The sequence below is a fragment of the Dipodomys spectabilis genome, unplaced genomic scaffold (assembly GCF_019054845.1).
Source record: "Dipodomys spectabilis isolate Male_0828 unplaced genomic scaffold, ASM1905484v1 ptg000207l, whole genome shotgun sequence".
Classification (NCBI taxonomy): Eukaryota; Metazoa; Chordata; class Mammalia; order Rodentia; family Heteromyidae; genus Dipodomys; species Dipodomys spectabilis.
The window spans coordinates 11,681,871-11,707,781 of record NW_024870884.1 but is presented as its reverse complement, the minus strand read 5'-3'; the positions used below and the strand labels follow the sequence as shown (position 1 = coordinate 11,707,781).

General features: G+C 45.3%; 2 protein-coding genes across 4 annotated transcripts in view; one reads left to right on the top strand and one right to left on the bottom strand.

Annotated features, from left to right (window-relative positions):
* Positions 1-500: 500 nt before the first annotated feature.
* Positions 501-5,062, top strand: Pcbd1 (pterin-4 alpha-carbinolamine dehydratase 1). The gene is made up of 4 exons (XM_042696374.1): positions 501-565; positions 2,824-2,955; positions 3,436-3,516; positions 4,531-5,062. Exons 1-4 carry the CDS (start codon positions 563-565, stop codon positions 4,627-4,629), a joined length of 315 nt encoding a protein of 104 aa, XP_042552308.1. The 5' UTR covers positions 501-562; the 3' UTR covers positions 4,630-5,062.
* A 6,063-nt stretch (positions 5,063-11,125) lies between these two features.
* Positions 11,126-25,911, bottom strand: part of Sgpl1 (sphingosine-1-phosphate lyase 1) — a 45,274-nt gene continuing 30,488 nt past the window's right edge. For all 3 annotated transcript variants that reach the window (XM_042696388.1, XM_042696389.1, XM_042696390.1), the window contains exons 8-15: positions 21,365-21,453; positions 19,440-19,545; positions 18,747-18,845; positions 17,929-18,078; positions 16,355-16,593; positions 15,770-15,916; positions 14,507-14,627; positions 11,126-13,882 (exon numbers count right to left, since the gene is read on the bottom strand). In XM_042696388.1, the coding sequence (XP_042552322.1) occupies positions 13,742-13,882; positions 14,507-14,627; positions 15,770-15,916; positions 16,355-16,593; positions 17,929-18,078; positions 18,747-18,845; positions 19,440-19,545; positions 21,365-21,453 (1,092 nt within the window). In that variant the 3' untranslated portion in view covers positions 11,126-13,741. The remainder of the gene's footprint in view (positions 13,883-14,506; positions 14,628-15,769; positions 15,917-16,354; positions 16,594-17,928; positions 18,079-18,746; positions 18,846-19,439; positions 19,546-21,364; positions 21,454-25,911) is intronic.

The following is a 25,911-nucleotide window of genomic DNA, read 5'->3' as shown; positions in this document are numbered from 1 at the left end:
CAAAACAGGGAACTAACATATAGGCATCATGGAGTCGAACCTCTGAATCCTGTGGGTGAGTTGCTACAGGTGTTTTCATCCACATAAACATCTAGGAACTGCCGTGGGTGGAGGAGAGGCTGGGAGGAGAGGGGGCAGGAACAGAGGAGGGAGGGAAGACTTCGGGGCTGCTGGGTACCCTCCTAGTCATCTCCAGCGGGCTGAGGGTTCCACGGGAAACTTTTATCAAAGAGTGTGCTTTCAATAGGTGCAAATTCACGTCTGTGCTAGTGGATTTGGTTTAAAGAAAAGGTGGGGTGGCTTTGCACTTTGTGGCTAGTTGGCAAATGACCATAGCGGGCTCTGGAGGGGTGGGGGGCGGCGCACCTCTGTCCGCTCAGTGCTTGCTGGACTGCACAGCAGCAACAGCACCGCAAAGGGCTGATCCGGCGCCAGGCTCCATCTGCCTGCGGTTAATCATTACCCGGTGCGGAGGGAGCGCGGCTCCGCCCCGGGGCGGCCTCCCGAGCGCCCGGCCCCGCGCGCTCGTCTCCGCCGCCACCTGCTGCCTGCGTGCGTGGACATGGTGAGCGGCCGCCTGCGGGGCGCGAGCGCCTGGGCCCGGGGAGCGCGGGGTGCGGTGGAGGGGGGCAGGTGGGGATCCCCGGGAACCCCCTGAGGAGCACAGTTTGGGGGGGCCGGGCTTGCAGAGTCGGAGTCTCCGGCCGCTGGCTCTTGGAGAAGCTGGGCCCCGGAAAGGGGCGGTGGCGAACCCAGCGGGGCGGGCTGGCCTCCCAGGCCTGACTGCCAGGCTTCCGCCGCCCGGGAGGGTGGATGGGTGCGTCCTCGACGTGCCGGCTTGCTGCCTCTCCAGCCTGCACTTCGGGGTGTGGAGTTTGGAGAGACTTGGGGCTCTGTGCACACTTGGGACACATCCTGTGCCTAGTCTGCACCCCTCTGCGGGGCCCGTGGTGGCTCAAGATCGCTGCCCCCAGATTGGAGGTATTCAGGGCCTTTGCACTGCTTGTGCAGGAACCCCGAGACCCCCAGCTTTACCAATAAGCCCCTTTCTGGCCTTCTAGGCTAAAGCGGTGAGGACTTCAAGGTTATCTGGGTGGCTGCTGTGGCTTGGGGAAGGGCCCTAAGGTCTCAATGAGGCGTGCTTGTGTAATCAGTAACCCCCTCTGCACCCTTGACTGGAAGCTGACCTGATTTACTAAGCAAACAGGCACTTCCCCCTCTGACCCTAGAGCTCAGAGGTTGTCAGTCAGCTGTGAGATTTGGAGGCTCTAGAAAACTCCAAAGAGAAAGCTCCCTCCTTTCAAGCCATCTGATGCCTTGGCTGAAGTCTGGTTGCCCTGGATACAAAGCCTTATCAACCCAGGAAAGGACTAGCTCTGGAAAGGAGACCTGCTATTGAGCCTTGGATGATGCGTATCTCTGCTGTCTACTCAGCAGCCCTCCACAGCCAGGGCAGGAGAGGGACCACAGCACCGGGAGGAGAGAGGGAAAGGTTTCCAAGAGCACATACATCTGTCACACCCAGTGCTAACCTGAGTGCCCATCCCAGGCCTCCTCGCTCCAGGAAGCACTTATAACATGCAAGTGATATTTACTTGATAGTGCCCCAGTGGCCCCTCCTAATATGAGAGGTAGAGGTTCTCACCCTTCACCCATGAAAGCAGGAGATGTGGATGCCGTTTGAATGGTAAATAGCAAAACCCAGCCCTAAGCCTGACCTGCAGTCCAGCTCAGACTGTGTGGGCTGCTTACAAAAGCTCAGCTCCCTCCCTCAGACACAGGAAACTGATTTGCAGTTTGACATTCTGTCTGGGATGGGTGGATGGGGATGTGTGTCTATGTTTAGAAGCCTGGAGTCCTAGGGTCTCTTAAACTCTGAGACTGGGTGCCATTTGCTTCTGTGTCTCCTTTGCAGTCCACTTGTAGCCTGAATCTGGTGACGTGGGGGCTTCCTTGAGCACTTTCCGCACAGTAGGCAGATAGGATGGGCCACTGGGTATGCTGCCAGCCACCTCTAGACCAGCTACCCTCACGTTGGGACTGAGTACTGTGGCCTCCCTTCCTAAGCTGTGGCAGGAGAGAGAAAATCTGAGCCTGGTAGCTAGGGAACCAGAGGCTGCATGGGGGTTTGATCAGGTACCTGTGGAGGTATGCCTGTGCTATCAACTGCAGGGTGGCTAACAGTGTCCTAAAGTCCTGCTGTGAATGCCCCAGGGCTGGAGATGCACAGATCATACTTTGAGAAGCTGCCTGTGCTGTCAGAGTTTAGAGATGGAGGGAGGAACAGTATGTACAGTGTATTCCCCTCTAGGCCCATTTCTTCTACAGTACAACTGAAAGCTCTGGGTCAGTGAATGGGAGTAGACAGGACAAAGATGATAGGAAAAGGCCAGTGAGTCTTCCTGACAGGTCATCATAGAAAGCTGGATCTGGGATGGATTTGTTTTAGGCCCTCTTACCATAACAGAGCTTGCCTGGGGAGTCAGCCTGCTGGGGGTGGAGTGGGAGGGTGCTAGTATTTCTCTATCCTGGTGATTGGTATTTGGGGAGGGAGGTCTTTCCCTAGGGGAAGTGTAACACCCAAGATCTGCAGCCTCACAGTCCACTACCACCTGGGCAGGTGAGCGCCACCCTAAAGATCTCTAGATTTGTCAATGCTCCCTGTACTGTGTGAAGACCTGTTGAGGGGTCACCATGGTCAGAGCAGCTGGAAGGGGCTGATGAAATTCCCCCAAAGGTCAGGTCAGGAGTGATCTCCTTTGCTAGCCTGGACCTAATTCCCTATAAAAAGGAATGCCCTTGGGCCTCTGTTTTGCCCTCTAGGCTGGCAAAGCACACAGGCTAAGTGCTGAGGAGCGGGATCAGCTGCTGCCAAACCTGAGGGCTGTGGGGTGGAATGAGCTGGAAGGAAGAGATGCTATCTTCAAGCAGTTCCATTTCAAAGACTTCAACAGGGTATGTGAGCTAAGCCTGGGGCCACACTCCAGGCTTGTTCCTCCCTTCCTGGGAAAAGAAAATGGCTGGGGGGAGAGGGGGGTAGGGGCCGGGGAATCATTTCCCAAACCTGGCCAGGGCCATTCTCTGAGAAGTGCAGAGTAGGTAGATGGGCCCTCCCTACCGAGAACTTAGAGAAGATAAGTCAGATAGCAAATGGGTGTACCTCTGAAGGCATTTTGATCGATAGCCAAATGACTGGCCAAAACTAACTCTCTGGTGCATCTGGTGTTGTTAGCCATCCTAGCAGGAAGACCTTTTTCTGCTTCAGAGACAGCCTCTAACTCTTGCCTCAGAACCGGGTGACAACTCAGGATGTCACTCAGGAAATGACTTGAGCTCAAGGGTCCTTTGTAGGAAGCTAGGCCTTAACTGGCCATAAAAAGGTGCCAGGAGTCTTTCTCTCAGAACACTTAAAAGGGTCTCTCTTTCCTGAGATAGGCTTTTGGCTTCATGACAAGAGTGGCCCTTCAGGCTGAGAAGTTGGACCACCATCCTGAATGGTTTAACGTGTACAACAAGGTGAGTGGTCCTGTGTCCATACTGTGTTCTGCCCTGTCTGATTCTGAAAATCACAACTGATTGTGAAGGCTCTCCCTTGGACTTTGGCCCAGGCCTCTCCACCCATAGGTTGACTGTCCCCTCAATCCGTTCATCTCCTTCCTAAAACCAACATAAACATCTCTGGAAATAGTCAGTCTCTTTACAAATTAAGAAAATGCAAATTGGAACACTGAGATACTTGTGTTTGGAGCAGATCTTGATTAGACAAAAGCCCACAATACCTACGCGTATCTAACCGATCAGATTGTCTACTTAATGAATTGAAACCATCATTAAATGGCTGCCACCCACCAAGAGCTTTCTGCTGTACTCTGTTTTATAAAAACCATTAAAAAGAGGTAGGTGCAAGGGGTTTATGCCTGTAATCCTAGCCACTCAAGAAACTGAGATCTAAAGATTGCAGTTCAAAGCCAGCCTGGGCAGGAAAGTCTGTGAGACTCTTATCTCTAATTATAACCAGCAAAAATCTGGAAGTGGATTTGTGACTCGTGGCACCAGCCTTAAGTGAAAAAGCACACCCAGGACTTGCTAGTACCTATACAAAAAACAACAACAAAATGCATTAAAGAAGAAGAGGCTATTTGTAAGTGGGTAGTGTTTAGGAATCTGTGACAGGTGTGGGTCTTGCCTTTAGCACTGAGGTTGCCTTTGACACCTATGTATTAAGGTTTTAATCTCAGTAGCTGACATCATTATTTTTGGAAAACATCTAAGGGAGATGTAACGGATGAATTTTGCATTGTTGTTACAGGGAAGTAGTCCCTAAGAAGGACAGTATTGGCTGGCTACCTCCCCCAGGATGGAGCAGTGACCAGCTACTATCCCCCAAAGCAATTTTTAGTGACTGGCTGCTGTTGTCAGAGGAAATGGCAGTGACTAGCTACTGTTCCCTGAGTAGACTGAGACAGCTGGAGGCTCTGTCTTCAGAGAAGTCAGTGGGTTGCAGGCGCTGAACTTCTGGTTTTGTTTCAGGTCCACATCACCTTGAGCACCCATGAGTGTGCAGGCCTTTCAGAAAGGGACATAAACCTGGCCAGCTTCATCGAACAAGTAGCAGTGTCCATGACATAGACATGGCTCCCCTCTGCAGGCCTCAAGGGAACAGGATGATTCAACAAGGCAGCCCGTGTTCCCCAATGCTTGCTACAGTCAGAACGGCCAGGCTGACCCTGCTGCCTCTGTTTAGGAGTGTCCTTGGCTGCCAAAAGATGCCAGCATTACTGCCAGCCCCAGGAATCGAGACGTTTTCCCACCCTCCCCCTCTCTCCATCCTTGGAGCTCTGTTACTCTATGCTAATTCAACAAGCTCTTCCTTTGCTTGCAATTTCCCAGAAACAGTAGTGGTGTCCTTTCTGGGTTATGTCCTATTATCCGGCTAGTTCATTTCCATGACTGAGGGTGAAATAAAGTCCCCTTGCAGAAGCCAGGATCCTAACAAACCCCCTCCTGTGTGACAGAAATGCCTGTGCTTTCCTGCTTCCAATAAAACTACTGTATCACTTCATCTCTGGCTCTAGAATCTTCTTTCATTTCCACAGGTCAACCCAAATTTGGCAGTAGCCATTAGTTTGGTTTTCAGGTTGTTTCTTCTTGCAGTTATGAGTATTAGACTTGCTAGGTGAGTGCTGTACCCTGAGATGTACCCTAAACCAATGGGCATTGAATGGAAAGTGCTTACTGTGTGTAAGCTGTATTCAGGGCACTGAAAAAAGGGGCAGAACACCCACCTTCAGGCTCATCATCATGTAGGGCAATCAAACTGGAAAACCACTGACTCGTTAGGATTGACCAGGGCAATACCAGCTGTCATGATAACAAACGAACCAGGAGCCGGGCGCCGACGGCTCACACCTGTAACCCTAGCTACTTAGGAGGCTGAGAACTGAGGATCTCAGTTCAAAGCCACCTAGGCAGGTAAGTCCATGAGGCTCTTATCTCCAATTGATCACCTTAAAACCAGAAGTGGCACTGTGGCTCCAGTGCTAGAGTGCAAACCTTGAGCAAAAAAGATCCCAGGAATACAGCCCAGGCCCCAAGTTCAAGCCTGAGGACCAAGAAAGAAAAAAATGAACCAACAAGACATAAGAAAGTAATGGTGACAAGAGTGCATCTGAGACCCCAGGGTTCCTGAGACACAGCCAGGAGGCATGGAAGCACAGGGAAAGTCCATAGGGATCTATGTGTAGAAAGGAAGGCAGCCAGGGTCATATTTTCTTCCTACTTTAATGGCTGAATTTTACTGTCAGCATGGAAATCCCAAACATGATTCTGGGTTCTATGTGCGAGGGTATTTCTAGATGAGGCCCACGTTTGAATCAGTCCCTAGTAAGGCATACCACTTTCCCTAATATGGGTACGGGTCTCAGTCAGTTGAAGCCCTTGGTAGAGCAAAAGGACTAATCTTCCTTCAAATAGCAGAGAACTGCTGTCTACCTTGAGCTGGGTCATTCATCTTTGCTCCTAGACTCAAACAGGAACATCCAGACTTGCTGCAGGCCTTTGGACTGACAAGTCAGCTCTTCCAGGGCTCCAGCCTCTATAGACATAGGAGTTCATTCCTTTGGAAGTCTCCTTCCTTCTGTGTAAGTTGGTTGCTTCCCTGGAGAACTCTGACTGATGCACTGGCTCTAGTGTCAGAAGGGGCGATTTCTAATCCACGTGGCTCCCTGTTCTCAGATTGTCAGTGGAAGTCTCTATAGAGAGAAGACATCACAGTCCACGACACAGGCCATCTACCACCCAAGCAGCTAGACACTGTTATCAAGGTCAGGCCCCCAGCCGGGAGCAGAATATACCTAGGATGTACCAGGATGGGAGAAGGGTGTTTAGTGCGGTCTCTCACACACGTGCACAGCACACAAGCACCACGTCACTTGTGTCAGGCAGGCAGTCTTCTCCCAGCAGTCCTCACTAATGACACAAGATGTGGCCCGCTGCTTGGGCACTGTGTGGGCAGGTATCTAGCAATGAATATCACAACCGGGTTGGCCTGAGTCCAAATGGAAGCAACCTATTGTCAAACGGGTTAGCTGGACCCCTCCTAGGCATCTGCTAATCCAATCAGCAATACCCCACAGGCAACTCCATTGCAAAGCTTAACAGACATCACAACTTGGACATTGCCTCCTCTGTGCCATTTCTGACAAGGTTTCTAAGTGTGTCCTGATGAGCTGACTTGAGAGTTAAGGACAGCCACCATGGAGTTATGGGCTCTGCTGTCACATAACTTCCTCAAAACAATACCCTCAACTAACAACAAAAAGATACAGGCAGCTCTTTGGAAACAATTTTATTCAAAAGCTAATCTGAGGGCTGGGAAGATGGCTCGTGGTAGAGCGCTTGCCTTGCATGCCTGAGGCCCTGGGTTTGATTCCTCAGTACCACATAAGCAAAAAGAAAAAAGCCGGAAGTGGCAGTGTGGCTCAAGTGGTAGAGTGCTAGCCTTGAGCTGAAGAGCTGAGGGACAGTGCCCAGGCCCAGAGTTCAGGCCCACGAACGGAACCAAAAAAAAAAAAAAAAAAAGCTAATCTGAATAGCTGACATTTATAAGGGAGGATTTATGACAAGGACAAACACACAAGTGAAAACAAGGAAGGGCATTAAAATTCCAAGTCAGGAAAAGGCTGAGAAAGCCTGATTGCTGTGGCTGTCACACTAGGTCATTGCTCCTGTCACTATTGCATCTAGCCGAATCCCAGAGAAGGCAAAGAAGTGCACAGCTGCTAGGGAAGCCACCAGTATCCTCATCACTGTGTGAGGTAGGCCCCTCCTGATGCAAGCACACCCCAGCCTCTCAGGCTGTGCAGGTGCTCAGGGAAGCAGGCTATTTGGTGATAACTACAGCAAAGACAGCATTCCTTGCCTTCATTCTGGCAGTTGGAACACTCTGAGAGCCAGAACAAAAACCACTACCTACATGACAGCCTGCTGATCTGGACTTCCACAAATAGGTCTGTTCTCACTCCTGGTATAGAGAAAGAATAATTAGCTCCCTATTAAAGCATGGGTTACTGCTGTCTTAGTGGTAGTTTCAGGGGCACACACAATTTCGCCAGTAGGGGGAGATCTCATGCCAGCAGTCCATCCAAAAGCCACCAGTTTGCGATCTCATGTGTGCCCAACACATAAGAAAACAAAGAAATACACCATCCTTTTGAGGAACCTCCATGCTACTTTCCAAGTTTACACTCCCACCAACAGTGTAGTAAGGTTCCCTTTTGGCCACATCCCCTCCAGCATGTTACTAGATTGCTTGATTATAACCATTCTAACTGGGGTGAGGTAGAATCTCAAGTTGTTTTGATTTGCATTTCTTTTATAGCCAGAGATGTTGAACATTTCTTCATGTGTCTATTGGACATTCTTATTTCCTCTTCAGAGAAGTCTTTGTCTTTAGCCCACTTATTAATAAGAATTTTGTTTTGCAAATCAAAAGGTTGGACAAATGGGATTGCATAAAGTTGCAGAGCTTCTGCAGGGCAAATGACATAGCTAGCAAGATCAATAGAAAGCCCACGGATTGGGAGAAGATCTTTACTAGCCATACAACGGACAAGGGTCTCATATCTAAAATATACTTGGAACTCAAAAAATTAAACCCCCCAACAACCAATCCTCAAAGAAACAACTGCCCAATAAATAAGTGGGCGAAAGACTTAAAGAGAAACTTCTCTGAAGAAGAAAGAAGGATGGCCAATAGACACATGAAGAAATGTTTAACATCCCTAGCCATAAAAGAAATGCAAATCAAAACAACATTGAGATATCACCTCACCCCAGTTAGAACGGCAAAAATCAAGAACTCTAACAACAACAGATGCTGGAGGGGATGTGGACAGAAAGGAACCTTACTTCATTGTTGGTGGGAATGTAAACTTGTTCAACCACTTTGGAAAGCAGTATGGAGGTTCCTCAAAAGACTTCACATAGAACTCCCCTATGACCCAGCAATCCCACTTTTGGGCATTTACCCAAATGACCACAAACAAGGCCACACTAAAGCTACCAGCACAACGTTTATTGCAGCATTACTTACCATAGCTAAGATATGGAACCAACCCAGATGCCCCTCAGTAGATGAATGGATCAAGAAAATGTGGTATATATACACAATGGAATTCTATGCCTCCATCAGAAAGAATGACATTGCCCCATTTGTTAGGAAATGGAAAGGCTTGGAAAAAATATTAAGTGAAGTAAGCCAGGCCCAGAGAAACATAGGTCCCATGGTTTCCCTTATTTGCAATATATCTAGTAGATGTATGAGTCAAGCGGAAAAGGTCAGATAATGTGATGTCAGGAAAATGAACCCTTAGATATGTATTTTAATGTTTTTTTTCTTTCATGTATGTGTTTCTAATGCATTTATAAGATTATCTCTTTGTTGCTTTGTATGTCCCTCCCCCACAGTTTAACCCCTGCTTTCACTATATTTGATGTCAGTATAACTTGTGGAGGAGATGGGGAAAAACCAGTTGTTTAAGGATACAGGTGGACCTGTTGCAACAATGAGAAGTACAAGTTGTCATGTCCAAAACTAGCTTTACAACGTCGGTGGGGGGGGGGGGGGAAGGGGGGGAGGAGAAGGATTGGGATTGGGGGGGAGGGGGGAGGCTGGGAAGTGATGTGAAGGGTAAACCAAAGGAGGAGGCTGCAATGCTTGGTAAGAAATATACGCATTATCCTGCCCATGTAATTGTAACCCCTCTGTACAGTATGTTCACAAATAAAATAAAATTAAAAAAAAATTTTGTTTTGGTGGTGGTAGTAGTGTCGTGGGGATTGAACTCTGGGCCTGGACACTGTCCCTCAGCTCTTCAGCTCAAGGCAAGTGCTCTTCCACTTGAGCCACAGTGCCACTTCCAGTTTTCTGGTGGTTTATTGGACTTTACTACCCAGGCTGGCTTTGAACCGCTATCCTCAGAATTCAGCCTCCTGAGTAGGTAGGATTACAGGTATGAACCACAAGCGCCCCACAAGGCAGTTTTCTTTGAAGATTTGTTGTTGGGGGATTTAATGTTTTGAGTTCTAAATATATTTTGGATATGAGGCCCTTGTCCGTTGTATGGCTAGTGAAGATCTCCTCCCAATCTGTGGGCTATTGATCTTGCTAGTTATGACTTTTGCCATGCAGAAGCTCTGCAATTTCATGCAATCCCATTTGTTCAACCTTTCTTTGATTTGTTGTGTTTCTGGGTCTTTATTTTAAAGAAAATTTCAGCCTGTGCCAAAGAGCCCTAGAGTTTCTCCTATTCCTTCCTGTAATGTTTTTAGGGTGTCTGCTTTGACTGAGGTCTTTGATCCATTTGGAGTTGATTCTGGTGCAGGGTGATATATAAGGATCGAACTTTAATGTTCTACAAGTGTTTAGCTAATTTTGCCAGCACCATTTACTGAAGAGGCTTTCTTCCATCCTATTTTATTTTGGCTCCCTTATCAAAGACTAGGTGGCCATAGGTCTGCAGGTTAATTTCTGAGTCTTCAATTCCATTGGTCCTCAGGTCTGTTCTTGTGCCAGACCCAGCAATCCTACTTCTGGGCATTTACACAAATGACCACAAACAAGGCTATACTAAATTAGCTACCAGCACAACTATGTTTATCACAGCATTATTCACCATAGCTAAGATGTCCTGCAGTAGATGAGTGGATCAAGAAAATGTGGTACATATACACAATGGAATTCTATGCTTAGATTACAAAGAATGACATTGCCCCATTTGTTTTTGTTGTTTTTTTTTTTTTTGGGTCCAGTCGTGGGGCCTGAACTCTGGGCCTGGGCCCTGTCCCTCAGCTCTTCAGCTCAAGGCTAGTGCTCTACCACTTGAGCCACAGCGCCACTTCTGGCTTTTTTTCTTTTTGCTTATGTGGTGCTGGGGAATCGAACCCAGGGCCTCAGGCATGCAAGGCAAGCGCTCTACCACTGAGCCACCTTTCCAGCCCAACATTGTCCCATTTGTAAGGAAATGGAAGGACTTGGAAAAAAATCATATTAACTGAAGTAAGCCAGACCCAAAGAAACATAGGCCCCATGGTTTCCCTTATTGGCAATAATTAGTATATGTCTAGGATAATCTTATCAGATAAGCAGAAAAGCTCAAAAGCTATGTACATATGACCATATAAGATGATGCTAAGTGAAACAAACTCCAAGATATGGTTCCAAGAGGTTTTTCTTTTGTTGTTCTCAATGTACTAGGTGATTTCATTTTTCTTTTGTGTTTCCCCCTCTATGGTTTATCCTCTGTTCTCACTGCATTTGATTTTGGTACACTAAGTATTGTATAAATTTGTATCTGAATTAGGGAAGGAAAGGGGAACAAAAAAAATGGTGAGATAAAGGGAACCAATGCAACAGTGATACTCACAAGACACCATGTTGGAAATGATCTTTATAACTTGGGGGGAGGGTCAATTGGGGAAGGAAAGTGGGAGAAAACTGAGGGGGTAACAAGTTCAACAAGAAATGTACTCACTACCTTACTTATGTAACCAAAACCCCTATGTACATCACCTCGACAATAAAATTTAAATCAAAAAAATTAAAGAAATGCACCATCTGCAGTGGTTACAATTTGGGACATTTAATTATTTAATTGCTTCTTAAGAAATTATTGCCGTAATTAGAAATGGGCATAGGGAAGAGGTTAGAGAAGACAAAACAGATTAAAAAGAGGCAAGTACCATTTTCCAAGTATAAAACTGGTAATATTAAAAGTGACATGGTAGTACATTCACAGGACTACTATTTCGCTTTTCTGTTCTGTCTGGGGATGGTACGCAGGGTCTGGCACATGCCAGGCAACCACTCCACCAATGAGCCATCCCGCAGGAACTACTTCCTTCTAATGCAATAAAAAGACAGTATAACCTTTTACAGACTTTGCAGAAGCCAATGTGACTTCTCCTAACATGATATCACAAAGTTACTCTACTCACTTCTGCCACAGACTAGGTTTATGTGCACACATAAAATCACATATACAAAATGAAGAGCTCATAAAAGTGTTAAGTCAAACTAAGGCTCTGAATCACAATTAAAAGTGGCTATGGTAGGTCCCTTTGAAAAATACCCTCATGCCCCTACCGCTCCCTAACCCCCCCACCCACACCAATGCTGTGACAGCATAAAGGAAGCAAGTGGCTCAGGTCTGGTCCCAGGGAATCTGAAGGATCCGTAACTCTCTAGGTTAGCTGCTGATAAGCCACAGCGGTGCCTTGTGGGGTGGCTCTGGGTCCCTGGGCCTCCTCCAACATGATGCACTAGAGACTGGAGACAGCTGCCACACAGCTCTGACCACAGCTACTCTCTTGAGGCTCCCTCCTTCAAGGAAGCATGTAGCTACAGATTTCAGCTACTCCCTGACACCTGTACACAAGAACAGCCACCACTCCTGAACCCTACAGTGTACCGTAAGGCAAACAGGAGATAAGCACGCACACGCACACGCGCGCGCGCACACACACACACACACACACACACACACACACACACACACACACACACACACACACACACACACACACACACACACACACACACCATACAAAGCCATGGTCAGCTAGTCACAGTTCCTGGTGAGAAGTGCAATGCTAAAGAAAGACTGCTTCTAACAGATGTGCCAGAAGGAAAGACTGGTGTGGAACTCCCCTTGCCTGCATTCCTAGTGAGCACTCCTAGAAAACAGAAGCCAGGAGAGGATGAGCATTCAGGAGCCCTGGGAAGGGGAAGGGAACTCAGCAAAGTTCCTCCTGACTAGCCCTAAGTTCTCTTCTACCCAAACAGAAGCCTCAAGACTGGCCCATCCCCTATGGGTCAGAAACAGCTCACTGCTGAGGAAAAAGGCACATAGTATGATGTCATGAGAACAGGATAGTGACTCTACTTAGATCAAGGCCCCCAAAACAGAAAGAGTAGGAAGTGGACCCAAGGGTTTGGGCCTGTCCTGTACCATCCTGAGCAACTGTCTTACAAATCAATCCCAGGCTGTGGGATGGCCAGGTCCTCCTACAGCTGTCTGCCACCATATTCTTGTAGCCCAAAAAGGTTATCCCATTCCACAGTGCTCCATCAGCCAGGGCAGAAAAAGGAACCGTACCTGAGGTAATTGTCATAGTACCTCTGGAAGCTGAATAAAGGGTAAAGGCAGGAAGAGTACACTATTGGGGAGAAAAAAAATCTCTCCTATACCCTCCTCACTTTCACCTAAGATAAGTCAAGGCAACTTATGGAGATGCTTCAAGCCTGTCCTGCAAGCAAACATACTCTCATTACATGATGGCTTAAGGCAATAGGAGAGGGAGGCCCACCACCCACACACATGAGCCTGGGAGCTCAGCTATGCTGTTATTCAGGAAGGCACAGCAAAGACTCTGACTCTCTCACCACCATCCAGGAGAGGACCCAGCTGTGCATGACCACTGCCACTACTCATCCAGCAAATCCTTAATTCTCTGGAAACCACATTCCTTTCCCATTCCACAACAAGAACAACAAAGCAATGGGCATATCTGCCAACAAGCATCTACAAAGATGGTGGCAACCAAGGTGAAGCAGGGCCTGAAGTACTCCCAGCCATGCCATGGGAGACGGAGCCATGTGCTCAGTTGCTCATCCTGCACCACAGGCACCAACCACTTAGCCAACCTGGGTCCTGGAAAAATGAAACAAGTGGCAATGAAAGAGATTCTAAGAGACAACCGACTTACTCATAAACAGAGGGCTAAAATGGCCTCCTTCTCAGGACACATTTAATACCCACCTGGAGAAACAATAGTTACAAAAATGCCTCCCATCTGGCCACCAAACCATCTGCCTGAGGTAGCAAAGATCCCCATATGCTATCTCCTGGCTTTCCCAAGGGATCAGGACGAGTCAGAATGGCCATTAAATAGAGATGAAAGCTAGAGAAGTTAGAAAAAGAAATGGCTCAAATAATTCCTAGGGCAATGTTTATATAACAAGGGCAAATTCATTATACTATGAAGAATCCTTCTGGGTCTTCCAATTGAAAACCCACAAAGTTAACAAAAGAGGAACCCAAATCCTGAGGCTGAAACTGTTACATGATCAATCTCGTGCCCTGTGGAGCAGGACCAGATGTCAAAGTTGTGTGTGGCCTGTTGCATATCCCAAGAACCTTCTGAAGACCATAAGCCCCTTGGGACCAAAAAGGGCCCAAGCTCAGCGTGGTTTTGGAGAGCCATTCATCTGGTTGCTCTGAGTTATAGTGTCCGTACTGTACAGGCTATCCAAGTAGATTGAGGAGAGTTCTGCCACCAACTTCCTGTCAACAACTGCCTGGGCCATCCCATAGATGGCACCCTGTGAATCCAAACAAAATGAGTCATTAGTGAGGATGCTGTGGATAGGACCCCTTCTCCCACCAGTGTTAGCTTCACACCTGTAAACCACAACCCCTGTCCTGCCCATTTCCTGCATCCTTTCATCAAAAAACAGCTAGCATGATTTTTACAGGTACTTCCTAGATAAAAGCACTATTCTATGGGATTTACTCTGTGTGTGTGTGTGTGTGTGTGTGTGTGTGTGTAAATCTAGAGAAAAACTCCTTACTGCCTTTCCTGTGTCAAAATTTTCTTTGCAAATAAATGGACAAAACCACCTCCTGCTACATATATACATATATGTATGTGAGTATGTGTATGTCTCTGTATATATATGTATGTGTATGTGTGTATGTATGTGTGTGTGTGTGTATATATATATATATATATATATATCTGAGAAAAAATGCTTATTGACTTTCCTGTATGAAAATTCTTTGCAAATTGACAAAATCAGCTTCTGCTTTTGTAAAACCATTTCTAATTAACAAGGTACACCTCATCTTAGATGACAGACAACCCTGGGAAAGCCAATATTATCAACAACAATTAACTTCTATGCCAGAACCCAATTTCTATGGGAAATTTCTCCAGGAGTTCTTACCATTCCTGTGGTCTTGGCTTTAGGGTTCTTCATGATTTGAGTGACAGATTCCCGGATGTCTTTTAGGAACTGGATTGCTACTCGTTTCTGGGTATGCACTAACGTGATGCAGAAATGAATGCTGCAGGGGAAGAAACAGAGACATCATTCTAAAAGCAAGCAGACCTGGAAATGGGAGTTTGCTGGCTGCCTCTTCACATTATTTCTATTGTTCCCTATCCTGGCCATCGATGTTCTCAAATACTTTGGTTGTCAAGTCTGAGTGGTTGAGGGTTTCTCAGCATAGTCAAGAAATATCCTCTGTTCTGCCTGCCCCAACTGTCAAGCATGATTCCTTCAGCCATGACCTCTGAGACTTTTTTTTAGTGCAAGTACTGGGGCTTATCTGCCTGGACTAACTTCAAACCATGATCCTCAGCCATTACATCTTTTTTTTTTTTTGGTCGGTCGTGGGGCTTGAACTCTGGGCCTGGGCGCTGTCCCTCAGCTCTTCAGCTCAAGGTGAGCGTGCTACCACTTGAGCTACAGCGCCACTTCAAACCATGATCCTCAGATCTCAGCTAGAATTATAGGCATGAGCCACTAGCACCTGGCTTTATGAGACACTTTTACTTTTGAGGACCTGCTTTCGTAGGAAAAGGACCATATGGCTGGGGTCTCAAAGAACTGAATGAAGAAACTGTAAATCCCTGGAGGGATGAAAGGGTGTAGAAAATTGTGAAGAGAAAAAGAGTCTAAATGGAGCTGGTAATGGCAGCAACCTTTGAAGAGTAAGCTGTACATAAAGGACACAGGACAGACCTGTTTGGTCTGAGGGGAGGATTTCATGGCATCATGGAAGATTAGGTTAGAAAAGCATAGTGAAAAACACAGAAGCATGTCTGAGTGATCAGACACCTCCAACAGAATTTTAGCAAAACATTGCTCAGGTAGCATGTATCTTACATGCACAACTTCATGACTGTGTACATGAAGAATGAGAGTATGAGGTTGAGGAGAGAGGGAAGCCCACATGACCAACTACTTGCCTCAAGATGCTAGCACCCCATTCTACCAGCCTAAGGCTAGGGTCTTTCTTGTTCCTTATGTCTAATAACACCAGGTGGCATGACGGCAATCCTACACATCATATTGCTGCTCATAGAAGTGCTACTGAAGTGCTAGAGCCGAGCAGCTGAACTGTGTGTGTCGGATCTTCTCACTCCTCAAATCGCCAAATGATGGGGAGCAAATGGGGAGGACAAGAGTCTTACTCATGCATACCTGGGGGGGAACTGCAACTGGTTCAGGTTCCACCCCTTAGCAGTCATCAAGTTAGACAGTCGGTAGATATCAAAGTCCCGGGAGCCCAGTGCAATGACTGACAGTTGGGGATTCCCGAAAACAAAGATGCCTTTGATATTTTCTAGCCTGAAAACAAACATAAAGGAAATTCAGCCACACAGATTCCTCTGACCATATCTTTTAATCACCTAGTCTTCCCTGTAACACAATCTGACCTTCTGGGGCTTAACCTTCTCATCTTCTACACTAAAGAGAGACAGGCTGGGATCAGTGGAACTTAGAGATCACAGTCACACACAGAACCTTAGAACCCATGGCCAAAACTCATCAAGACCTAATGAATCAGAACCACTGGCTCACATATCTCTACATCCCTCCCAAGTTATAGCAGAGAAAAAAAGCCCCTCTCCTCCCCCCAGCACTCACTCCTGCACTGCTGCCCTCAGCCCTGGTCCTTCAGAAGGTGATCAATAGACTAGGGCTGGATGCACAGTTAAGCACACACCCTGAACTGACTAGCAGAAAAAGCAAGAGACAAGACAGGATCCCGTTCTCCACACATACTCTGACTTGAGGAAGCGAGTGGTTTTGATGATCTGTTTGGTAGCTTCAACATAGCCGTTCTCACCGAAGTACATCAAGGCAGCCCAACAGGCTGCAACAATGCCACCAGGTCGAGAGCCTGCAATGGTTGGGGAAGCGTAGATGCCACCCTGCCAATCTGTGCCAACGAAGAACTGGTAGCTCCTATACTTCTTGTCACTGTACAACAGCACTGATGAGCCTTTGGGGGCATAGCCATACTGAGGGGAGAAGTACATGGGTGAGAACGTAGCTCTGCCTGGAAGACCCAGTCACCCTCCCTTCATGTGTGCACACATGTACACACATACACATACCCAAATATGACAGAGTCTCCAAGATGCTTCCCACTCAGCGAAAAGTTCAAACTACAGTGTTGAGGGGGAGAAGGAAACTGAGGAACAAAGCTCAGACCCTCTGTGTTGGGGCTGGGAATCTGATGTCAGGGAAGAGCAGTCTGTGCAGTGAATGGAATTCTGCCCAGTGTGTGGCTCTCCTTGTTTAAAATCTTTCTCTGAGGTGATGGGTTAGGGTAGAAATAAGGACAGATTTCTACTGCAAGCCAAGAGGAATGGGAACCAAATCACATGGAACAACTAAAATCATAATCTGGCTTACATCCCATCTTTTTTGGCTTAATATTGCTCTGTGTGTGTGTGTGTGTGCACACGCGTGCGTGCGTGAGTGCGTGTGTGTGTGTATGTGTGTGTGTGTGTGTGTGTGTGTGTGTGTGTGTGTGTGTGTGTGTGTGTGTGTGTGTGTGAGGAAAGAGTAGTGGTGCCTGAACTGTGGGCCTGGATGCTGTCCCTTAGCTCTTGAGCTCAAGGCTAGCACTCTATCACTTGAGCCACAGTGCCACTTCCATCTTTTTCTTCTTACGTGGTACTCAGTAATCAAACCTAGGGCTTCATGCATGCAAGGCAAGCACTCTACCACTGAGCCACCTTCCCAGCCCCTGCACTTTCTTTTAAGAACAAAATGGTACTAGAATCTAGAGTTGACCCAGAAATCAACACTGTGTAGCAAATGTGGACTCCTAGGTAACTCTTGCTGAGCTAACAACATGGAGCTAATCTGCTCCCAGACCCATACAGAACTAGATGGTTAAGGAAAAGGGCACTAAAGCTGATTGGGAAGGACAGATTCTGTTTACAAGTTTATTGTAAATAACTTCAGATTTTGAAGAGCAATCTTCACTATGTTCTAGTTCAGAACAGTTATGAAAATATAATCTGAACCAGGTACATAGTCTGAGCCCACTGACACTTTTTCCATCTCTGAATATTTGCAAGAATTGCCAAATGACCCAAACTTCACCTCACAACATCAAGGGTTGTGAACACAGGCATTTCAAACTTTGTAAGCCAACCATTCTAAGTGTATGGGGGTCCTCTTCCCAAGGAAAAGGACCTATATCACCTATATCCTGTTATCTGAATGCCTTGCCTACTATAAACTAAGACCCTGATTTAATTTTATACTTGTCAATTTATTTTGTGGTTAATAATCAAAATAAACACCCACAAGCATTTAATTTTATCTCCTCCTTAGCTCACCTTATGGGTATCAGCTGAAATGCTGGTCACACCTTTCACCCGGAAGTCAAATGGTTTGTCCAGTGGGTATCCTGCTTTCTCCATAAAGACAATGAGGAAGCCCCCCAGACAAGCATCCACGTGAAGGGGTATTTTGTATTTGACAGCCAGCTAGTTCCAAAAAACAAAGGTAAGAGAATATAACTTTTGCAGAACATGGGTTGCACAGGTATGCTATAAACACAAGGCTATTCTGCATGTTCTCTCCCCCCCACCCCACCCCATGTAAGAACTTATTTCTGACATCTGACATTCCTAAACAAGTTTATCTTTCAGTAGTATTTAGCCTTCAAAACAACCCAATTGGAATGTGACATCTACTTTATAGTTAAACATGTGCCATCTCAAGCTCCCAGCACCACTAAGCAGGAAATGAATAGAGCTGTGACTTGGGGAAAGTCCTCCTTTGCTACTTAAGATGAAGCGTGTGGAATGCTGGTGGGCATATATGCGGATTCTTCCTGATGAGAATATAAAAGTGAACACACTCCAGAATTCTCTTTCACAAGCAGGCCTGCCCCAAGCAGATGCCAGTAACTTCAGAAGCTCCAAACAGAGCTACAGGGCTTACTCTAACTATTCTGTGGTCAAATCTAAAATCAAACTGCCTCTAAGGGCTGCCTATGTGGCTAAAGTGGTAGAGCCTAGCAGGTGTGAAACCTGGAGAGTTCAAACCCCAGAACTGCCAAACAAACAAAAACTACTACTATTTGCCAACTGCTGTGCCATTCGATTCTATTTTAAAATTTCAGTCTGTTGCAGCCTAGCTCTCTCATCACCTTGGCCACTTCGCAGACAGGGTCTATCACACCATGAGGAAACTGTGGGGTGGAGCAGACGAGCATAGCAGTGTTCCTGGAGATGGCTCTTCTCATCGCCTAGGGATTTAAAATTGAAGGGAAAGTGAGAGTCCACGTCAGAGATGTTCTCTTTTCTGCCACAAGAGGAAATGTGGGTCACTGACACAGTCTGGTCCACTAGTAGCTGCTAGTGGCCTGTCCATCACATACCTGGAAGACACCTCCCGCTGTAGGGCAGGAGGTCAGGACACAGACATTGTGCATAGGAGCATGAGGGAAAACTGGCTGGGAGCACAATGCAACACTGTGGAGCTAAGATCCAAAAATCCAAATGTTAAGTCCCCGCCCCACAAGCTACTAACAAACTCTAACCCAGTAAGGACTCACTCTCATTTATGCACTGCACTAACATAATAGCTTCAGCAAATATGGTTCTGATGGTATTCTAAAAAGTGCTTTTCTAAAGTATGAGGCATAAAAACAATTACTATTAAGATGACAATGAGTCCTGGGACAAGTTCATCCATTTGCATTTTATAAAATCTAAAGAAGTGCACTCATCAGCACAGCCACTGACAACTTTTTTACTGCTCCAGCTGTTACATACTTTTTTGGGGGGTGGGGGGAGGCTGTTTGCAACCAGAGAGGCAGTCAGTATAGCAAAGGACTCACTCGTATATCCACCTCCATCATCTTGTTCAGTGGAACCCGTACAATCTTCATCCCAAAGTAACAGGCTGCTTTGTCAAATGCAGCATGGGCACTTTGGGGAGCCACACTAGATGATGAGAGGAGAATAATGAAACACAGACAAAACAGGATTCAAGTGAGGACACATTAGCTAATCAAAATCACTAGGAGGAAAGTTCTGATTATTTTCCCTCAAACATATATCGTTTATATATTGTTTTCTAAGTATAAAGAAAAAGAGGTTAACTAAGTTTTCATAGAAACCTTCTCTTGCTATTTAGGAAGTTGTTGGAAACAAGAGAGAACTTAAAAAGTAATTCTAGATGGAGAGGATCCAAGGTATGAATTGAGACTGACAGGACAAAGTCCAGGACCAGCAGGTTCAGATCACGGTGAAGGGTTAGCTGCCAGTGTACTTCAATAAGAAGCAAGCTTCGTGACCCATGCTCTAGCAGACCTGTGAAGTTGCTTGATAGGGATGGGAGAGCAGAAGTCAAGCACAATCAGGCCAGTGGATCCTTCCAAGTCAAAGACCACAACCCTACACAAAACTGAAATCCCCATTTTCCTACATGTTCAAATTAGAATTGTAAACAGTGTTGAAAGAGAAACAGTCACAGGTACATATTTGCTTTCTGACCTCCCTCAGTTACTCCACTCTACAATTACTCTATTCTCTTAAAGGGAGAAATCACTCTATCATGAATGAATACCAAACATCAAAAACTTACCTAGGATGCAAATGGCAGCCTGGTATGTTCTCGTAAGGTAAATATGAGCCATATATATTTTTGAGATCATGAACTACCTTAGTGACTGAGACTGGCAGTAAAAAAGATTAACCCAAGGGGCTAGGAATGTGGCTTAGTGGTAGAGTGCTTGACTTGCATTCATGAAGCCCTGGGTTTGATTCCCTAGTACCACATAAACAGAAAAAGCCAGAAGTGGCACTGTGGCTCAAGTGAGAGTGCTAGCCTTGAGCAAAACAAACTTAGGGACAGTGCCCAAGGCTCTGAGTTCAAGCCGCAGGAGTGGAAAAAGAAATAACAAAAAAAAAAAGATTAGCCCAAAATGTATAGGATAAGTACAATGTACAGGAAACAATCTAATGAAAAAAAAATTAACCAAACAATATAAACATACAAAGGTGGTAAAGTAAGGAGACTGGGTCTATGTTTCCCCTAGATAATTAGCTCTTGATTTCCCCTGTTAGTTCCCTAGATGGTTTAGTTTTCTATTAGGTTCATCTGGTTCACGTTGCTCATACATAACACTTCACACACTTTGCGTGGTTTGGGTCTATATAAGCTTAGTGCTAGCTGCATTCTGGGCTGCTGGTCTTTGAGAAAAGAGTCCACCAGCAGTCCTCCGGCTTTCCAATAAAGACTCACAATTGGGCCTCTTAAATGGTGGCTTCTCTGTTTCTCATGACTGAGTTTCCTTCTAACAGTGGCAACATGAGTAAATCTCAAAAACAGCATTAAAGTATTTTCTCCCAGAAACAGTTCTCAGACAGCATTCCCTAGGAAGCACCTGAGGTAACCTACGACATTTAAGAAATGTATACTCAAGTAAAGTAAGTGAACAGTTTTCCTTAGGCTCCAGATAAAAGCACAGGATTTAAAGTTGTGGCTCCTAAGTGGGTCCCCTCTGGAAGGAGGATCCCAAATGATTGTGGTATAGTCACTATATGTAAAGGGTCAGGCAAGGTCTGTAATAGTAACTGACTGAAGGATCCATTCAAAATTCTGCTAGATGTGAAAGGGTAAGGCAGAGGGACAAGGCAGAGAAAAGAGGACTGGAGGGCAAAGGAAGAGAAGCAGCACAAAAACAGATTCATGGGCTATTTCATACAGCAGTACTCCAAACGAACAATATCAGAAAGGGAAACAGCTGCATTTACATACATTTCTGGAGTCTTGATCCCCTTCTCTAAGGCCAGGTCCCGATAAGCTTTGCAGGCTATCAGGATGCTTTCTGTTCCCCCAGAGGTAACCTACAATAAGAAGAGACGCAGATTTGAGCATGTTCTGCCACTTTGACCTTGACAATCTTTGATGAGGAAACAGATTAGGAGGTTGACTACACGCAGCAGAGCAGCTTCTGCTTTCTCTCTCAGAAGAAAACTTGACTTTGTTGCTAAGCCCAATTTTGGTTCAGAATGATAACTACTAAATAAGAATGAGTGGGTGCTTGGCACTGTCTACAAATACCTACATTTGCCCACATACAACCCAATCACAATCCACTTATATTTCTTCATTGAATCATTTCTTTTCAGATAGGATAGGGCATTTTGTAACACTCAAAATACCAGAATTACAATTTCCTCCCCAGTGTTGATCATCAAACCCAAGGCCTATGCATACTAAAGTACAGGTTTACCACTTAGGCACTAGCCCTAGTCTAGGATTATTAACTATAATTATTTGAGGTTGGGGGGGGGGGGGACATTCAGGGCTTTGTGCTTGCTAGGCAGGTAGGTGCTCTACCACTTGAGCCATACCTATTTTTCAAATAAGTCTCACATTAATGCTCAGGCAGTAGCTGTGATGATAGGCAAGTACTACCACACTCATCTTTCTGTTGGTTAAGATGGAGTCTTACAAAAATGTTGATGGCCTAGAACTTTTATTTCCTGATCTCCACCTTATAAGCTGCTAGAATTAAAGCATGAGCCACCTCATCCAGCCTTCATTTTATTTATTTTTTTTTTTAGGGGGGGGGTCTGGTTGTGGGGCCTGAACTCTGGGCCTGGGCGCTGTCCCTCAGCTATTTAGCTCAAGGCTAGCGCTCTACCACTTGAGCCACAGCGCCACTTCTGGCTTTTTTCTTTTTGCTTATGTGGTGCTGAGGAATCGAACCCAAGGCCTCATGCATGCAAGGCAAGCACTCTACCACTGAGCCACCTTCCCAGCCCCAGCCTTCATTTTAATTCAGATTTCTACGACTGAACTGGGTAAGGTGGCTATGACCATAGATGTATGCCTATAGTACCATCTACTGGGAACACTGAGGTAGGAAGAGCACATAGACCAGGAAGTTGGGTATACCATAGACAACATAGTAAGACCCCTATCTCAAAAAAAATTTTAACTCAATAGTGCTGAAAAATGTCCAATTGTAAAGTTACCATTCTAGTCAATTATGCAATACATTAGAAGATCAGAGACACTGGCTTTCCAAAGTGAACTAACTGCTAGGGCTTTTTTGTTTGTTTGTTTGTTTGTTTGTTTGTATTGCCAGTTCTGGAGCTTGAACTCAGAGAGGCTCAAGGACAATGCCCAAGCCCTGTGCTCAAGGCTAGCACTCTACCATTTGAACCACAGCACCATTTCCAGCTTTTTCTGTTTATGTGGTACTGAGGAATTGGAAGCCAGGGCTTCATGCATGCTAGGCCAGCACTCTACCGCTAAGCCACCTTCCCAGCCCTAACTTGTAGTTTTAGTAAGTTTGAAAGATAGAAAAAAAGTGGAAGTTCCTACTTAGAAGTTTGTTTCCTTACGTACTTAAAACTGAAAGAAAAATCCTAATGTTTTAAGTGAAGCTGAAGTTTTCCTAAAGCTAGGTCCAGCCCTTCTAATGGACTGCTTGAATTCTACTAGAGCTGAAACAAGAAGGTACAGAGGTCTTTTCCTAATTTCCTAACTTGATAACAGACTTAGGCAGGTCAGAGGCCAATCTGTTCCTGACAATATTCCTTATACTTAACCTAGCATTTGATATCTAACAGAGTTTCAATCAACATTCCTTTGTTTTGTTTCTTGAGACAGAGACTTGAAATATGTAGCTCCAGGTTGGCCTCAAACTCAAGATGTTCTTGCTTCTGCCTCTGCAATGCTAAGGTTACAGGCAAGCAACACTTCTTTTTTAGAAAAGGTCTTCCTATGTAGCCCAGGCTAGCCTAGAACTTATTATGTAGTTAGGATACTTTTGAACTTGTGATGCCTTGTCTCAGTTTCTCTAGTTTAAGGAGTACAGGTATGTAATCAGGCTTCAATCAGCAGTTTTTTTATTTCAGGTTTGTTTGGGGGGGGGGGGGGGTTGTTTTTATTTTTTTCCAACTGTGGTGCCTGAACTCAGGGTCTGGGTACTGTCTCTGAGCTTTTTCACTCAAGGCTAGAACACTACCATTTTGAGCCACAGCACCACTTCCAGTTTTTTGGTGGTTAATTGCTGATAAGACACTCACACACTTTCCTGCCTGAGCTGGCTTTTAACCACGAATCTCAGATTTTAGCCTCCTGTAGCTAGGATTACAGGCATGAGCCACTGACGCCAAATTAAACCAACATTTCTCAAAGCCTAACTTGACTCTCAATAAGCTGTGACCCATACAGGCATATCCTAGCTAACTGACTAGCTTTTGGTAATACCTGAGAATAAATAATTCCAAAACAAACAAAAAGCTATAGCACTGAGCTTTATTACCATCTGTGAAGTGAACTTTTTTTTTTTTTTGGGTCCGGTCATGGGGCCTGAACTCTGGGCCTGGGCGCTGTGCCTCAGCTCTTCAGCTCAAGGCTAGCACTCTACCACTTGAGCCACAGCGCCACTTCCAGCTTTTTTCTTTTTTGCTTATGTGGTGCTGAGGAATCGAACCCAGGACCTCATGCATGCAAGGCAAGCACTCTACCACTGAGCCACCTTCCCAGCCCTGTGAAGTGAACTTTCTATGTTCTAGTTTTTTGTGTAGCTTAATATGAGATGGACTGGGAAAGAGTGATTACTAAGCTTTTCTAATATCCACATATAGGACAAAAATAGCGTTGGATACAGAATCCCAGTGGTCAAGAACTGTATGGAAGCTTAGCTCAAGAAAGTCATTTTTTTGCCCATGTAATTGTAACCCCTCTGTACAGTATTTTCACAATAAAAGAGTCATTTTTTTTAACATAGGTAGGCTTGATGAAACGTGACCATGCTAGGATGGGACCCTTGTTTGTGGATCTCTACATTTCTATGTTGGTGAAGACTAAGTACTTATAGCTAAGATCAGCTCTACAAGTCATGAGTATGTCTTGTGTCCTAGCACAAAACCACAGGGTGTCACATGAGAAGCTGTCTTCATCTTCACAAGATAGTTGTTAAGACAATTAGGGAAGACATAGAAAAGTCAAATCTCTAGCATACCACTTTCTTACTAATGGCAGGTAATAACCTAAACAAAATATTCCCCACCAAGGGGTTTCCTTATCTTCTGACCAGTGACTGTGTTACTAGGGAGAAATGAGCAACTTGGGAGAAAGAATAGGCTTGACTCTATATATCAGAATTACTTCAGGGGTACAGTGTAGATTAGTTCAGTAGTTGAAGCTTTAAGTATGTAATTACTTTCTTCCAACTGGGCAAAGAGAACTTTTAATAGACTCTCAGAACAGATCTAGAAATTTTAACACAGAGCAAAGCTTTAGAGGAGCCCTGCCTCCAACCAAACAGGGACAGAGAAATCACCCAACCATCTGGATAGAGCCACCTCAGGATGCATCAAGGTGAAGAAAATGGCAATTACATAAATGTGGAAAGAGGGGATAGGGGTGTGTGCTCTTTAGAAAGTAAAGCCCAACTCAGAAGGAAATAAGCTGAGGGACAGAAGGCATTTCTTTGTAACTGTCCTTCATTCTAGGAAGAAAACTACAAATCATCCTTCAAGAAAACAAAGAGTTCAGATTGGACAACAAAGCAACAAAATGAGACCAAAGACCAATGAAAGAAAAGTAGCAAATGGCACTAATATAGAACTAATCAATCATGGCAGGAATACCAAGAAGCATAACAAACATGGCTAAGAATGGAGCCTTGACTTGAGGGGGAAAAAAAGTCTGAGATAAATTTAGAGGACCCAGATTAGAAAAAGCCCAAGCCTGAAAGATCAGTGGTACTCCTCATGCAGAGAGCTGTGTTCGTCTGGCCAGAGATGACTGGGATGGCTGCACACTCATAAAATCATATTAGCATCTGCATAACATAGAAAAGATGTGGGAATGAGAAGGCTCAGAAAGACCTTCATGTGGGGGGAAAACAAACAAAAAGCTCTATAATGGAACTGCTAGATCCAACTATATATATATATATATATATATATATATATAAATGTTGCAGCAACCCTTCCAAGTGAAATAACTTAAAAGCTTGCCAAAACATTAAACTGTTGTTAGCCACCACTGAACTGAAACAAAGAAATATACCAAACACTAAAACAGAGAAAAACCCAGAATCCAGATAAAGTATCTGCCAAAGCTAGATGTTTCCCTCAGGGGGTACCAAGCCTGAAGATGCTTGAACCAAAACAAGGTATAGTGAGGGCCTACTCAAAGTCAGAGTCTAATAAGGGATGGCAAAAACTACCACACTTTTCCATGTGCAAGAAATAAACCTCATAAACACAAAAGAAGGTTTCTTTTCTGAACGCAACACTCAGAAGAAGAAAATCTCTCAAAAATATGCAAAATGT

Excerpts from the sequence above, each read along its gene's own strand:
- Pcbd1 (XM_042696374.1), top strand. Across the intron at positions 2,956-3,435 it reads ATTTCAAAGACTTCAACAGG|GCTTTTGGCTTCATGACAAG; the intron begins GTATGTGAGCTA and ends TTCCTGAGATAG. Across the intron at positions 3,517-4,530 it reads GGTTTAACGTGTACAACAAG|GTCCACATCACCTTGAGCAC; the intron begins GTGAGTGGTCCT and ends GTTTTGTTTCAG.